This window comes from Haemaphysalis longicornis, unplaced genomic scaffold (genome assembly GCF_048455015.1).
Source record: "Haemaphysalis longicornis isolate Haplotype H1 unplaced genomic scaffold, Haemaphysalis longicornis Haplotype H1 scaffold_12, whole genome shotgun sequence".
Taxonomy (NCBI): Eukaryota; Metazoa; Arthropoda; class Arachnida; order Ixodida; family Ixodidae; genus Haemaphysalis; species Haemaphysalis longicornis.
This window is the reverse complement of record NW_027526225.1, coordinates 31,347,248-31,364,537: the sequence shown is the minus strand read 5'-3', so window position 1 is coordinate 31,364,537 and position 17,290 is coordinate 31,347,248. Positions and strand designations below refer to the sequence as shown.

Below are 17,290 nucleotides of genomic sequence, written 5' to 3'. Positions count from 1 at the left end.
GTGCGGTCCGCGGACGAGTACGTGTACTATGTGCAAAGATCAATGACATGGCCGTAATTTTTGTTCCGTTCATGTGGTGCTTTTATGGAAAGCTGTTGCTTGTGCGGTCGGCGACATTTTTTTCTATAGGGCACGTACACGCCATTGATATTCAATGCGACTAAGAACAATAATTGAACGCGTTGACATGCTCCGCCCTAGGCTGAAACTGACGCAAAAGATACCGAACCACCAATATTTGCGAAAAGGATACGCAGGATTCACAGCAGATAACTTTTGACAGTAAAATAAAATCACGGGTCTTCCGCAAAAAAAATTTAGCAGTGCTGGTGTTCGGACACAGGCTGTTGGCTTCAAAATCGGCGATTCTATAGATAGGCTTCTGAGACCGAACTGCTGAAGGAACTCTCTGCGGAAGTAACTGCAATCAGTTGCGACCTATTGCTGGAGTGCTGCTCGCTGGCGAAGTCAAAGCCAGCAATTGGTCACGCCAAGTAATCACCCGTTGCCCTCTGCAAAAAGGGTGTATTTACCATGATACTGAGATAAAAGTTATTTTTCTTGTTGGCTGTATTGTCAGCTCAGTTGTTCCTCTATTCAAGCATTGTTTCGTTTCAGAAAGCGAGCAAGTACTCATCCAAATGGCTCTCGCGGCAAGGTTATAGAGGAGCGCTTCTCTGCACTGACAAAATGTACGTATAACTGCACTTATCTCTGCAATAATATTCTTACGTGACGGCGGGACGGATGACATGACCCATGGTTGATGCTGAAGCGATCTATTTACGAAAGCGATGGAATGTATTTACGATTCTGCCATCACAGCTTGAGCAATGCCCGCGCCATTCGTCTTCGTCGACGTCGATATAGGGTGTTCATGGCACTTCTATGACATTTTCTTCTCGTACAAATATCAAGAAAATTGCAATGTCGTGTGCCTACGGGCCTTAAGGATCTTACGGTCGAGGTTCTTAGAGCATTTGTTGTATTATTTTGATTAGAGATTGTTGTATTATTTTCTTTCTCGGGAAGCTTCCATAATCGCAGTGTTTTCTAATGTATTGTATGTTCCCACACTTGTGTTCCTATTTATTGAGCTTGTTTTTTTTATGTTGGAAATCTAGTACTTGGTTTTAAATGGCTATATGTATATTTATTATGTTCAATCACGAACTGTGATTCGCTGGGCTGCCCAGCCACGCACACAAGCGACCCCCACATGCTTATGCGGGCTGGATCATGTATTTGCATACGTAAAGTGAATAAATTATTATTAATATATTATTAATATTATTTACCTGAAATTTTTGTGGTAAATTGAGCAGATCATCAGGCGCCTAATGCATTCACGTTGTCATATGGACAGGTTGTAATGAAAAAAGTAACCATTTCAGGTAACGATTTTATCACTGCTCTGTAGAACTCCTGAAAAAGATAACGATTTCGTGAATGCTGTGTTTCTACTAAAAGTTACTTTTGAAAGTGGCCGCCGCAATGCCAGACAGAATAAATCAACTAAAACCCGCGAACCACTTTTTGTAGTTGAATGCTTGACTTCAGGATTTTTAATCAAGGTGAGGACCTTTGTTGCATTGACTGTTATAGAGCATAGAGCTAGAACAATTCAAGAAATTCGCACAAGCCTTTTAAAGCATTTGGATGATTGATATCACAACTTTCCTTGAAGGCTTAATCTGTTATAACTGCTCGTCAACAAGCTGTGCCAATTGAAAACAAATTATAGTGATGTATAATATTTATTAAATAATTGTTTATTTATGAAAAGATCATTACCGCGTTATATAATACTACGATGCTATATTGAAAATATTTTATTGTGACAAACATGTTCGAAATTACTTATTCCAGTGATGAAATACATTTAAAGGATTGGAAACACAAATATATTCAAAATTGAAATTGGCGTAGAAATGTTTCTATTTTCGAGGTTATTTAAGATGGGCCACCAGCATTCCATGGAGGTGGAAATACTTGCGTTATCATCCTCACGGTTTTTATGGAAGCACCGTTGAACTCTACTTAATGGCAGGATATGGGTACATAAAATCAACAAAGCCTGAGTGAAGTTAGAAAGGAAAACAGATTCTCTAGAATGTTGGCGTGACGTAGAAAAGACTGAAATAAAATACAAGAGGACAAAAATGATGCCAGTTTGTTCTACGCTCTCGGTGAAACATCATCTGAGCCAATTGTGGACACATTGCTTCCTCTGGGCGCGAGGATACCGGATCAAAGGAAGAAAATTCTTCCTACCGTTAAAATCGTACGTGGCCTTGGGAGGCTAAAATGTGGAAGAGAATATTGTAGCAACATAGCAAAGCAACAACGGAGGAATATTACATGCATTTGTTACCATACCAACAGCATGACGCCGGTGCTTTTCTGCATTTAACGTGACAGGATTTATTTATTTATTTCACAATACTGCCCACGTTGGTGGTTCAGGCAGGAATGGCACAGGAGGATATACTCGAATAGTGCACACAGTGGGGTCAGAATGTATAGTCATAATTTTATATGAAGGCAGCAAAACAATGAAACTAATGCGACATCATTTATTCCAAATTAAAAAATATGACGTTCGAAAACACACAGTTGGATTTCTTCTCTGCAAAAGTAAATGCCACATACGCTATATATACATTTATACACATTTCAAGTCTAGAATATCATCGATAAATGACTGCGCAGTTTCACAGTTAACTGCCCTTGCTGGTATTTGGTTCCAGTAAGAAATTCAGGAAAGAAAAACACGGTGTTCATGGGCGTTGTGGCCAATTGGTTGTAGAAGCACTTTTTGTGGTTTGTTCTGTAAGAGTGCTTAAACGCTCAAGGAGATAATCTTGCAGTGGAATTTTAAAATGGCCAGGGTAAAGAAGGCATACAAATTTTAGTTTGCTGAGTCTTCGTGGTATGAGAGTGAGGGAGGTCGGGCTTTGTTCATTAGGTTTGCGAGGTCGGTGCGTCTAGAATATTTCGAGAAAACAAACCGAACTGTAAAATTTTAAATTCCTTTGATTTTTTCATCAGGTATTGTTGATGTGTATCCCAACATTATTCGATTATTTTCAGGCTTGTTTTGAGGTTTTAAAGGGAGTTTGTTTAATTTCAGGGGGTGCATTATTACGTTTTTTCGTAAAAACGGTAATTTTTCTTAGGATGAAATTATTTTTGCACCATCAAGACCACCAATGCAGGAAATAGGAGTGATCACCGAATGTTATTGTTACCAGTGTATTGGATCAATGTGCAGGACGCGTTTTGTAAACGGAATTGCCATACACAGCGTCGGGTCACAAGGCATTCCGTTTATAGTAAGATAGTTTGCGCAAGCTGCGTTTTGGGCGGGTTATCACGTGATATGACCTTACGCTGACAGTGTATGACAATACGTCAGCCAGTGTAAATGCACTACTTAAATCACCCAAAAATTTTAACAGAAAAAAGACCTTGTTTAGGGTCGTGAAGACCCCGTACCGACAAATTGCAAACGTTTTGCCAACCGTCGCGACGAACCTCATTATGCCACCCAAAATTATAGTAGACGAGACACTCTGCAGTTAACAGATTATAGTTTAAAATATTCTACGTATTCGAACATATCCGAAACAACCTGTATTTTTTATGATGATAACTTTGGCATACGCATACGTAAGTCTACACGGGAATTACGGGGTTGTGGCAGTGGCTGTACTTAAATACCCAACCTGCCGCTCTACTATTATTGCACCTGAATGCATTAGTGCAAGCCTAGTTACACAGTATTTTCAATGGTAGGGTGATTAATCTTGTCTCTTTTTTCAGCGGTGGAGATGTCAGAAGAGATGTCTGCTTGTCAGTCGAACGTTGCGGGGAACGAATACGTGGAAAGAACGAGCAGTGCCACAGCCATGAGTGGGCCATCGAAGCCGGTGTCCATTAAGCTGCTGCAAGAGCACGTGACTCAAGGTCTAACGGACGGTTCCTTAGCACACGAGTATGCGGTAAGCAAGCCATTCAACAGAGTTTCTTTAATGCGTCAGAACGTAGAACATTTGCTTCCGGTGTCAGCACGACGTTAGATCTCGGGCTCATTATCATGCTGTTTTACAGTGAATAAATAGTCATCCATCCTGCCTCAAAAAAGCACTGAAACCTATTTCAAGTGAAGTGAGGAATAAGATGGCGACATTCACGTCCAAACGCTACACACCGCCTATAATGACCAGTTCTACAAAAAATAATTTTTTGGCACAAAGAAGGGGCCATGCAGACAAAACACAGGTTTCGTTTATTCGAAAGATTGCCTTGTTAGAATCATACTCACACCACTGTTAACGCAAAGTTCATTTAAATAAGCTACATGATTAGAAAGAAAGGGAATGGCAATGCGACCCACTCGCTCATTTCCCACAACAGAACCTGTGATGACATATGTGAGAGTTCTGCGATTGGCTGAGGCCGGCAAAAGCAAACGAAAATTAGGCAGGGCTTGTAATCTTGCCGAAGGTGCCATTTTAGTGCTTACATTTGAGGCACATTCTTTTCATAGCAGTAAGAATGGTAGGGAAAGTAAGGAAAGTTACGAGAGTACACGCAAACATTAGGTACCGATGCGTACTGCTGTTGGTACTGCACGCACAATGCTTGTTTTAGCTGCACAGCGCTGCGGAGCTCTGGGGTTGCCTCAGACGACACTGGTCGATTGGTTTAACCTATGGTGTCTTACGTGACCATAGTTGTCGAGCGAACACCAGTTTCTCGAAACGATTTTTTTGTACCTTCACAAAAACAAGCCAGGTACAAATACGGTCAAAAACAAAGCGAAAGCTGAATACGGCCCATCGAGGTATGGTGTCGCCATCTAGGTTGACTAACAGTAAACAATGCTCCTCAGCACACTAGATTCACCTTGAAGACCTTCTCTTGTGATGGCATTGCAGACGTCATAAAGACACCAAATTTGGCGCGAGAATAAAAATTTTAACTTAAATTAATTAATTTCTCAGTGAATAAAGAGTCGTTTGATTCCGGACAAGCGCTAGGGCAACTAAAAAACACGAAATCTTGGAATAAAACAGACTTGTATTTTGCCTGCATGGCCCCTTGAGCTCTAGGTCCCATGTCCGCAAAGACGGGTTTCTTTTTATCAATGTTACAACGTAGGAATAATTAGATGGTTTGAAATTGTTCCTTTGATGAAGGAATTGCACTGTACAATTTGTGACCTCAAACCAACGTTATGGTTTATATTTTGTTAACATTCTGTTCTCTACCTTTTACCTTGTGAGGCCCCGTAAACACTTTGCACTAAGTAGATTACCATGCATGCCACATTTAAATTTAAAGAAAGTGTCGAACTAGGACGTGCATTAGGCCTGTCTAACATGGGGTCAGAGTCATTGAAAAGGCGAGAGAAAAACTGATGTGAGGGCAACCCACGGACATAGGTTACAACCCTCAATATGGGGCCGCTTCTGTTAGCCAGAAGCACTCAGAACAGAAGAAATGGCAAATAAGTGACCTAACAACAACAAGAACAATAATATCAATAGAAGTGAAATTTAATATGATATAAACCCGGGCACGTCAAGTTAAGATCTATTCAGCGCGACTGCTTCAGGCCGCAAAACCTAGGCATGGTCATATTAACAACTATATATGTTTTAAATACTGCCTGCGTGTTTTAAATGTCGCTTCTACGGATCCGCTTGTGAACTCCCGCTGGCAATAAACTTGCGCCTAGTAAGTGACCAACCCATTTCATTTTTATCAGATGACAGGTTTGTACGTTTAGTAAAAGTTCCTTGTTTTTACATTCACTGCCACTCTTAACAAGAATGATAATTCCTGGCTTCGTTTCGCACTAACGCTTTTTTTGAAGCTAGCTGTACTGTAAGGAAATAAGCATTAATTGATATATCTGCTCTTTCTCCATGCCGTACCTTTCTGGATGAATCAGGCCTTTTTGTTGCTTTTCTCTATGGTGGCTGCGGAAGCAGTGCTGCTTCTGAAGTGCGGGCTTTTGTCATTTCACGTCTGTATTCACAGACAGCGAACACTGGAATCCTCAATACATGTGCCACTGCCGAGAAGTCTGTGAAGAGGTCGAAGAGGAGTGTCGGCGATGTTTTGCCATGTACGTACTGTTTGGAATGTCATGAAGAGTAATACGTAATACAGGTGGAAAAAATGACGGAAAAGAAGACGAGATTCTTCTATTACTGGCTGCCCGATCTGTGACAGCGTTACTGCTTCTGGCATGTCAGAACTTTTCGAAGTCTGTACGTAGATCACGAGAGCAGCTTTGCGGGCAACGAGTTCATTATTTGTACCTTTCCACAAAGTTGCAATCTCTAGGGAAACTCTAAGAGCTGTCGCCGTAGAGGTGCAATCGGACAACTTGTGGTGCACTGTGACGCGTGCATGAGGACTTGTTGAAGATATGCGTCAAGGTAACGAAGTTCCGCTTTAGTGGAGCGATTCGTAGGTTGAAGCAGGTTTGAACGAGGGACAGTAAAAAAATGGCCGCGTATCTGCAAAGGGTGTAGTCATGTGCCGCACCTGCAATGTAAATTCCTCTCTTCTCTTTGCTACCCAACTCTCCCGCTCTTCCCATCCCAATCGGCTCCTTGCACGATAAACACATTGGAGGATTGCTCAAGTCAATCCAATTTACCCACGTCCCCCTGCTGGCGCGCCACCCACTGGAACCTTTTGTTGGACATCTTAGAATGCCGCCCCTAGTTAGCACCGCTTGCTGGTTGTGTATTTCTGGGTCAAAACATTTTTTTCAAATAGTATTGTTTTATTTGCGCTGGCAAAAATCAATCAGTCATGTGTTTTCATTTAAAAAGAACACAGCGAGTACCAGTTATGTATTGCTGTCTTGCCTCAAATAAGCGTAGTGTGTTCCTTTTGCTCAACAATGTTGAATATATTAGCATTGCCACCAGATTTAGTAGCTTGAAAATGGTTTGCCTATGTAGACGTCTCGTTCAGGAGTTCTATAGGTTTTGGCCGGGCTACTGTGTCGAGAGAGAGAATAAAAATGTTTAATTTTGAGCTTAATGATGTAGGATGGTGAGAGCACCGGTGGGGGCGTCCAGTGGTCCGGTATACCCTGGTCCTTGCTTGCTACTTATGCCGTCTCTATCAGCATGCGCTGGGTCGAGATGTCTGAACTGGACAGCCAGTCCACCCACTGCTCATACGAGGGACAGACAGACAAGCAGATGGTCAGACAGACAGCCAGAAATTTTTGCGTTTACTAGCCCAAGAAAGACTATCGTATTTAATATTAATTTGCTTATAGAAAATAAGCTGCTTATTTTGCCCTTTGTAATTTGCACCGCTCATGAGTCATCTCTCTCCCTAGCTGCTTGTGAGGTGATATCTTATTATTTCTTTTCAGACGACCGCTCTCGAGTGATTTTAACGGACCGGGAAGGCCCTCGAGGTAGCGACTACAATAATGCAAGCTACGTTCCGGTGAGTTTAGGCTTGGTTTGGCCAGTTCACCTGTCCAACTGCTCTTAATAAACCAAGGACACTAAAGTACTGGGTTTCGGCGAAACAGTGAAGACCGGAGCGCGGTCAATGGATATTCAATGCCAACAACCACGCTCTTTTTATGCACACCACTTCATGCCGTTGAACCAGACTATGAACCTTTACCAGTGGCGAAAGTGCTTTTGTTGTATGAAATGGACCTGTGTCCTGTGTAAGGATTGATGTCTTACCTAGTCGTGTTTCTTTGCCAATACGACTGCTACTGGGCTAAGAAAGGCGGAAAACTCGGCCCTGCTTTTTTAACTTTTATTGTTTGATTCCGGCCGCTAGTTCTTTTCCCAGCTTCCTCACCTAAGGACACTGTATAGACAGCAGGTATGGGTAGCAAAGAATTTCCGGTGCACATGAGGGAGGACATGCACAACTTGCCTACATTGGAAAACACTTCTCATATTTTCCTATATTTGTGTGTGTGAGAGAGAGAATAAAGTTTAATTAAATCCAGAAAATGCTTCAGAGAGGCGTCCTCATACCAGGATGCCTTGAGCTTGGGCCGCGTCGACAGCCATTTCGATCAGGTGCAGCTGATCTTCGAGGCCGGAGCTGGCCATGGCTCTCTTCCACACCTCCGTGGAAGGGTAGATGTTAGGGGGGTCTAGGGTAGACTCCTCGCAGCCGCCCACGATGTGTCTGAGAGTCCCAGGCTCTCCACAGAAGCGGCAAAGTGGAGAAAAGTGTGTCTGGTCAAAGAGGTGAAGTCTGGTGTGACGTGGGAAGGTGTTGACCTGCAGGGCATGCAATAATCTTTCCTGATTCCTCGGTAGCGATTTGTGGGGTGAAGAGTAGGTTTTACGGGACAGCCTATGGTGCTGCGTGATTTCCTGGTAGGTGACAAGAAGTTGCATGCGCTCGGGCTCGGCTTCGGCTTCACCAGCACTGACTCGGTATTCGGGTGACTCGCTGACTCGGTATAATTTTTGTGTTCCTTTGGCTAAGCACAAGTGCTATCGCCTCTTGCTCGGCTTGGAGAGGGTTATGTGCAGGTATTGAGATGCTGCACCGGTGCTGCTGATTTAAAACGACGGTGGCCGTCATGGCTGCTCTTCCGGGGTAACAGGCTGCGTCTGTGTAGGCGGTAGTTGGTCCATCTCCGTAAAACCTAAATATTTTCCGGGCTCCGGCTTCTCTGCGATCCCCGTGATGCACAGGGTGCACATTGCGTGTTAAGACGGGCACTATGAAGTGTCTTCTAATGGAGTGGGGTACGTTTCCAGTAAGGAGAGGTGGGTGGCTGAGTGGGGACGACAGCGCCAGGCGTGAGAGGATCAACCTCCCCGTTTCGGTTGCTCCTAACCTTATTCTTTGGCTAGACAGGTGCACCTCTATTAACTCCTCGGCTGAGTTGCAAATGCCATGTGGGAGTAGTCGTTCGGTCGAGGTGCTTGCCGGAAGACCCATGGCTTGCTTGTACGCCTTCCTGCTCAGGATGTTTATTTTATCCAGCTGTGTGGCTTTAAGCAGGGCGTAAGGTATAGCGTACGTAATCATAAACACGACGTAGGCCTAGACAAGGCGAAGCGTGTCGCCTGGTTTTGGTCGTGACTCGTCCTATCATATGAGTGATCTGGTCTATTGTGGTTTTAATTTCTTGATCAGAAGGGTGTTGGGGCGGTCGGCTTGGAATATTGTGCCCAGGATCTTCACACTTGGAGATGGTGCAATGATATAGCCCTCTAGGCGTAGGGTGATAGTGGGCGAACCCGGAAAGTGTGTTTTGCGCGGTGAAACCAGGACTAGCTCAGTCTTCTGGGGGCGGACCTGAGACCACATGACTTGGCATAGGCAGCCACCACATTTGCTGCCTCTTTTAGGCGGCTCTCTAACTCTCTGATCGAACCTGTGGATGACCAGATGGTTATGTCGTCATCGTATAGACCATGGCGGATGCCCGGGATGTCGAGGCGTGGCGGCAGGCCTAGTAGGGCACTATTAAAAAGAAAAGGAGACACTACAGCCCCCTGTAATGTTCCGCGCCCACCCAATAAGAATGGGTCCGTAGCTTTTTCCCCTAATTTTAACACAGCTTTCCTTCCAGAGAGAAAATCTCTGATGTAGTTGTATACCCTGGCCTCACATCCCATTGTGTTCAACCTGTGCGAAATTTCTGGGTGCTTGACGTTATCAAACATCCCTTTGAGGTCCAATACGAGGATGGCAGTGGGGTAGGCACGAGTCGCAGAGGCCCTCACATCCTCTTTAAGCTGAAGTAAGATATCCTGCGCTGACAGTTGTGGACGAAATCCCACCATCGTTTGTGGGATTTTACCTCAGTCTTCCAGACACAGTTGCAGTCTGTTGAGAACCACATGCTCTAGAGGTTTTCCCGCACACGAAGAGAGGTACGTCTCAAGTTTTCAAAGGCTGGTGGTTTGCCTGGCTTTGGTATGAGGCGGACCTCCGCTGTTTTCCAATCGTCGGGTAGGTCGCCAGATTTCGAAATTTTGTTAAGGTGGGCGGTACGTTCTAGCAGCGAACGGTCGCCGATATGGATGAGTGCTTTGTTAGTAATTTGGTCAATTCCTCGAGCCGTGTGGCACCTCAGATTTTGAATGGCCGCGGCAACTTCGTGAAGATCGAGATCCTCGCCGAGAAGCTAGTTTTGGCTGCCGGCGTATGGCGGCAATGGCTCCCACTGTTGCGCAGGGAAGTACGAGGCTTTGACAGCCAGAACGAGATCGCTTCCCTGTCTGGGAATTGGTAAGTGACTCTGGTCATGTTGTGGCAGGATGCCCTACTGCCTGTCGGACTGATCAAATACCGGAGCAGTCTGTTAATGTTGGAGGTGCTTAGTGTGCCTCGAAGCCCATCACAAAGGGTCAGCCAATTTTCTCTCGCTAGCTTGTTTGCGTATTCTACCGCCTTGGCAGCGAGTAGAGCAATGCGCTTTTTTGAGTTTCCGATTCATGCGCTGCTTTTTCCATCTGTTGTCGGGCTTCCCATATGTGAAGGAGAAAGGCGTCGATGCAAGGGGTGGTGGTGTAAGTCTGCAATGTTTTGGTATTGGCTTCAACATACAGGGATAATTGTGCGATCCATTCTTGGATGGTCGAGGAATCGTATTTCTCGCTTTGGTGTCTTCCTGATCGTGTTTCTCTTAGCTTCGTCTAGTCCGTTATACGGGCTAAACCAGTACTGTCCTTGTATTACAACCCATGAAAGTGGTGGCCAGTAGAGCATGATAGCTGCCATGGTATTCGTCCAAATTGGTCCATGTAGCATGAGGGATGTTTTTTATGAAAGTGAGATCGGGATTTGTTTCTCTTGTCGAGCTCATGCCGATTCTTGTACTCTTCATGGGATCGATTATAAGTGTGAGGTCCATGTATTCAATAAGTCTGTAGAGCAGGTTGCCTCTGGGGTTTGCGTATTTATAGCCCCATAAGTGGTGGGCCGCGTTGAAGTCGCCCATTATAAGCAGGGGGTTGCTCGGTGCTTTGTAGGTGGCCTGCTCTATGACATGTTTGGGGATGCCCGGCGGGTATCTCGGAACGTTTAGAAGAAACAAGAGGTTATTCTTTCTTTTAACTTGTCGTGGTATCCGCTCTAGCAGGCTAGCGACCGGTTGGGATTGCTACAGGTGGTGCTGTATAGCCAGTAGTCTTTTACTCACGAGGGTGTGAAGGCTGTCCCCTACTGTACGTGACGTATCCGGATAGGCGAGCGCGTGTGTTCGTTTCTGAAGCGCAACAATGTCTGGATGGGATGTTGACGAAGATGTGCTTTGAAGAAGAGAGCCGTATTTGTTTTTAAAGCTTCGGCAGTTCCACTGCTATACGGTGGTCTTTCCTGTAGAGCTTTGGCGAGGGTTAGGCGTCTGTAGGGAAACAGTCATCCTCGTCATAATCAGGAGGTAGCTCTTGGTGCACGTGGAGGTCGGTAGGCTCTTGTGTGGTTACCTTCTGCAGCCGCCGGAGCTGCCTGGCCTCAAGAGCAAACAAGAGTTCCTTTAGCCTTGCAAACCTTTCTTGACTGTAACCAGCAAGGTTCTGCTGTTGGGTTGTGATGTCTGGTTGCATAACTGGCAAGTGCTGCTGCAACGGTCGCTGTATAGCCTGCTCTATAGTAGTTTGTAGGGCTTGGATGGTCCTGGTTTTTATATCCATTACCTTTTGGATGGTATCATAAGCCGCTGGTAGGAGACCCTGCGGGTCGCCGGATGTTGCGGCTGCCTGCTGAGTAGCCGCCTGTAAGGCTGGGACAGTCCTGGTTTCCATACCCATTACCTTTTGGACGGTTGCATATGGCGGAGCAAGGAGACCCTGCTGGTCGCTGGGTGTTACGGTTGCCTGGTGATGTGATGGGTCTGGTGTTGTTGCGTGTTCGTTTTTCTTTCCCGTTTGCATTTGACAAGGGGTGGGGATTGGGTGTCTGCCTCGTTGAATGTTTTGTCTGTTTTACGAATTTCGCTTCGAAGCGCTAGAAGTTCGGCTCGCATATTAGCTAGTTCCTTCTTGAGTGTGGCATTTCCTTCGGCCACTCGTGCACTATAGGCGCGCTCCCTAGCCAATTCTGCAGTGACTGCTGCATGGAGAGCTTTGGGGGAGGTAACCTGTGTCCAGCTCACCATTGGTAAGGTATACGAAGCTGGCTTGCTTTTTCGCCCGCCACGATCGTCGACCGGTCTTCACTTAGAGTTGTGTCTCGGCAAGGCGTTCGTTTCCTCGATGAAGTCTTCAGCCTTGACCCGGAACGGTGCTTAGAGATGATCCTTCCCTGCTGGCACTGCGCTGCGTTGATGAGCGAGAATGGCGAAAGTGCGAACTACCACCACGGAGTTCAGGGGAGGGAGAGCGGGTCTGTCGGGAGGACTGTTGCTGTTGGCGCTGAGGCTTTTGACGATTCACAGGTGGCAGGTACCGTCTAGTGCAAGACTTGTCCGCCATCGGGTGGGAGCCCCCGCAAAGCTGCACTGAGGGTGGCACTGATGCTGCGCCGTTGTTAAGGCGAGCCCACATTTCCCGCACCTCGGTGTTGTAGAGGGTTGCGGGCGCACATCCTCCCTGTGACCAGTCTCGTTGCATTTCTGGCAATAGGGTACCGTTCTCTTGTAGAAGTAGGACTGAAGCGGGATACCACTGTAGTTGACATAATAGGGCACATGCTTGCCACAGAATGTGATCACCATTGTTTCGGTGTTTCCAAGCCTTCTGCAAGTGAAAACTTCATAACCTGGATCCTCGATGCGTTTGATGACCGTGTCGGGGGTTGTATCAAGGTCGATGTTATGAATGACCCTTTGCAGTAGTTGTCTGGAGATTGTGCGTATGACGCTACCTCGTAAGACTTCCCATCAAATCGTGCTTAGCGTCATAGCTGTTGTTTTAGAAGGGGTACTCATGAAGGACGTTTTGGTCCCCGTCTATCCGCATCTTGACGTTGTCTGCTCCAACAGGTAGGTTTGCCTCAGTTGCTATAGCCATTAGTAATTTTTCTGGGCTCATCCTGGCAAGGCGTAGACCATTGCGTGGCCGAAATGCCAGTTTCAGATCTTCGGCAGGTAGGGGAGGCTGTCGGGGTTTGCGCGCTGTGTGCCGACTTTTGCGAAGGCGGGCTTCTCCGGCGTTTCGGTCAACTGCTGCTGTGCAGTAACGAGTCGCTGATCACGACGGTGCTTGGCGCGGTGGGCGAAGAAAATACAAGGTGCAGTAGTTGCTTTGTCTTCCTAGGGATGTGAAGAGGCGTCTTTGTTGTCGCGAGTTTCCATCTCCTCATCCTCCGAGTCGCCGTTCGACGACTGGTGGACGTTTTCAGCGACGGCGCACGATGTTGCACTCGCCATCTCGAGCATCGTGACTGTCCCGGTGCGGGATAGGCTGCACCGCTAGCGCTTCAGGCTTAGCGAGGCGGCCGCCGCTTCGGTAGCTTAAACGGCCGCAAAGTGCAAAAAATGCACTTTCGGCATCGCACTTAGTATCAACGTGCCCCTGGTGACTTAAGGAACACTACAGGAGCGTTGTTTCGGAACACTGAAGTTAATTTCCACCAGAGGTTGATCCTTGAACCAGAGCCGGTGCCAAGCACACTCGGTCAGCTCGTCGTCGCCTTCGTCGTTTTATATTTGTGCGATAACTTGCTTATTGTGCCAGACCACTTGGTTGTACAAGGGGTCAGCAAGGCCGACTTTGTACAGTCAAGTCGTGTATCCGCTTAGGCTGTTATTAAGGTACAGGAAGCAGGTTTCAGCTCTGAAGCCCTTCGTCATAGCTGTCAACACGAGGCAGAGTCGACGTTAAGCAGGCCATGGAAGCAGTGCAGTTTCCCATTAAAAAAAATGTAATTTTTTTATTTCAGAATTTTCCCACTTAGTATTCCATGCCTGAAGTCATTTCGAAATGTTTTAATGCCTTCTGTGAATTCGCGCTGGATTCCAGACTAGAAAAGACTAACATATGCGCACACCTTATAAAAAATTAGCGTTGCGAACATCTTCATCATCTGTGAACGCTTATGCGGACACAAATGTTCCTTAAAATCAAGAAATAATTTTTGTCTTCTTAGGGGGTAGGAGGGGCGGGGGGCAGACTACGTTCCCTTGTGGGTACAACCGCAGCATTTCCTCTGCGCATCCAACGCCATTTACTGGTCCACTTGGAACACTGCTTTTATTCTTTTATGCAGCTGCTAAAATATGGCAGCTGTTCGGCTTCAGTAGCCTAAGGGTAGAAACGTGGGGGTCGGAACAAACACCCCTGGCCGAACCACCGGATTATGAATGTTTTTTGCTAGAAATGTGCTTTTAAAGACGCTAGTCGTTCTTCGGCTATTTAAACCCAGAAATTTCGTCTGTCTGTCTGTCTATCTGTGACTCCATTCATCCACCAGGCCAAAGTGAAACGAATACTCGCTCCAAATCTAAACGTCTAAGTCAGGTGTCATTGTTCATATTTGTCAACATTGTTGAAAAAGAACAAGACATTACGCAAATATAAGGAGCAAATCAATACATAAGTGATATATGCAGCGTTCCTTTATAAAAAAATATGGACGCTTGATTTTTGCTACAGCAAATGAAATATATCAGCGGCATAAAACCGTCACCAGGTGTTGCAGCGCTACCTCCTGGCGGCATTTAAGGAATCAAACGGCAATACCAACGAAAGGTTCCACTAGATAGGTTCCACGTTCCCCTTGGAACGCTGGTGGAGTTCGGCAACGTGGTTCTATAAACGCTGTAGTAGGGTGGCTCGATTCACGCGCGTCTCCGCAGTACGGCAGCGCTGGCATCCAGGCACCTGGCCTGGAGCAGTGGAACGCGGTAAATTTGAATTGACTTGAGCAAACCTCTAGTGTGTTTACCTTGGGAGGGGTGTGACGAAAGAGGAACAGTGGAGAGGTGAGTGGTAAAGCAAAGGGAGGCATCTACTTGGCAATTGTCGACAAAAACCACCGTCTCTTTTCGACATTTCCGACGAAGGGACGAGATATGCTGCCATTTTTTTCATTGCACAATGTTCTCTTATCCAAGTTCTGCGCATTCTTCCAATAAATAAAAACACTTTGATACCTTTTAGGTCGGTTTAGAGGTGGGGCATGGAATATCAACAGATGTTTTTACCGTTTTTGCATCTTAACGGAAGTGTCGGCCTTGTACCTATCTTAGAACAGAATATCGCGGGAGGATGGAGGAGGTGCAAAATAGGTTATTTCTTTAGCGTCACGCACACAGCGTTGACCTTTGTTATGCATGGGCGTATTTGTTATGCTTGGGAATTTGTCCTGCTTATGTTCCTTAGTTAAGCAGGAAGTACAGTATGATAAATATTTTTCTACACACTGCAACACAGTAGCGATCTAAGCGAGTTGTAAGACGCTAATGATTGAGGTCCAGCGCGGAGAAAAACACAAGAGAACAGAGGGGACGTTACGGGCGCTGTGCCTGTGTGGTGCCCTTTCACAGACCGTGCTGTGCGGTCTTCTATTGTGCCGTGGTTTCGCCCACACTGTACAGCATGAACGTTTATATAAACATTGCTTGGTGCCACATGGGAAGCATTACAAAATTGTGACGGAAACGTTTTAAGTGCGAGTTTTTGTGTTTAGGAAAGGTGCAAACAGAAGAGAACAAAATAATAAATGTACGTGTTTGCACTTATAAACCACACTTGCTTCTGTCTTCATAGGACTTCAGGAATCCTCGCAAGTACATAGCAGACAAAGGTGAGCCATTTTCCAGCGCCTTCATCTTTCCTTATGTTCTACGTGATAGCTGCGCGCGATGTATGTGAGAAAGCAGTACATTAAGTCGCCTTAAAGAGATCATTTATTGCAGGCCCTACAATAAAAACAATCCCTGACTTTTGGCGAATGATCTGGCAGGAAGACGTACGCAGACTGGTGATGCTGAGTGGTGGGTGCGAGGAAGAAATGGTATGTGGTTACGCCTCGTTCCTTATTTTTAAACCTTATCACACATTTTGCCGCCATATTTTTTCTGTCTATCCTGTTACCAATTATGCCGTCTCCTGGGCTAGAGCATAATCAGACGGGAAATAATGCCACTGCAACATCTATAACTGCAATCCAAAAACGGTTTCTTTTAATTCGATGGGGACGGTAACATGTCGAAACAATGCTGCAGCATGAGAAGTCGATTAAAAAGTGTAATGTTACCAGACAGGTGTTCCAAAACATTCTCAATTGTCAAGCCGTGCTAAAAAGTGTCATCAGAAAAATCGTTCGTCGAATGTAACAAAGAATACTCTTCATCACAATTGCTATTTACCTGAATACAAAAAAAGGTCAGTGCAAAGACCTGAGATACGGCGTAGCATTGTTGCCAATCAACGTTTTTACTGGCGCCGTAAATAATTTCACCCACTCAAGGGCTGTTCATTTAAACGGCAATCTTTTACAATGCAATACAAAATGCTATTAGAAAATACTTCATGTGGTTCAAGGCCACTTGGAAGATGTTAACTTGCCACGCAGAATTTTCCAAGGTTGCCAGCAAGCAAGGCTGACAATACTAAAGCTCACGTTGTACAAGAGCAGCGTAAACCGAATAATAAAAAACATCAGAAAATGGTTAGCACTTTCTGAGAGGTTGAATGAGAAAGTCAAGGTAAACGTTTTTAACCTTCTAGCACCCGGCCCTCGTGAGTGCTTCTATTTTTGTGAATAAATAACACGTAATCAAAACTGAATCAAATATTGGTCTTGGATAGTAGGTCGTACGTGTAGTTTGCTCGCAGTTCGCAGGAAAGTTTCTATCAGACCAAATACACAGAAGTGGAGAAAAAAACGTATTGTGCACAGCTGAGAAAACAAGTTTGAATTGGTTCAAAATAAACTACGTCATTATGCACAGCTGAGGGAGCGCTGAAGCCTGTCTCAGAAGCCGATACGTGAACGTTGTTCCCATTTCAGACACCGAGTGAGAAGTATTGGCCGGAATTCGGCGAGAAGTACGGCGAGTTTGTGGTGACGCTAAGAAAAACTGATGTCAAAACCGACTTTGTTGTGCGGGAGTTCGAGGTTGTCCTGGTGAGTATTTTGCACGCATTCAGGCCGGCCTTCTCAACTCGCTATGGGCTTTTTCAACTTTAGGGTTGTTGAAGTCATTTCTAATACGTTAATTAGCTTGTGTGCGTTCTTTCGGGTGCAAAGAAACGCCTAATTATATAGTGGGGTTGTTTGGTTCTGCTTTGTATTTTTTTTATTGTCGGTGGGATGACCACCGACCCTAGGACAAGTGTAGCAGTAAGCCACATGCTAGCTA

At 45.5% G+C, this 17,290-nt stretch overlaps 1 protein-coding gene across 3 annotated transcripts in view; it reads left to right on the top strand.

Annotated features, from left to right (window-relative positions):
- LOC144162547 (receptor-type tyrosine-protein phosphatase T-like) overlaps window positions 1-17,290 on the top strand; it is a 90,986-nt gene that overhangs the window by 55,019 nt on the left and 18,677 nt on the right. For all 3 annotated transcript variants that reach the window (XM_077693132.1, XM_077693131.1, XM_077693133.1), the window contains 7 exons: window positions 619-692; window positions 3,826-4,004; window positions 6,052-6,139; window positions 7,415-7,491; window positions 15,693-15,729; window positions 15,842-15,939; window positions 16,939-17,055. In XM_077693132.1, the coding sequence (XP_077549258.1) occupies window positions 619-692; window positions 3,826-4,004; window positions 6,052-6,139; window positions 7,415-7,491; window positions 15,693-15,729; window positions 15,842-15,939; window positions 16,939-17,055 (670 nt within the window). The remainder of the gene's footprint in view (window positions 1-618; window positions 693-3,825; window positions 4,005-6,051; window positions 6,140-7,414; window positions 7,492-15,692; window positions 15,730-15,841; window positions 15,940-16,938; window positions 17,056-17,290) is intronic.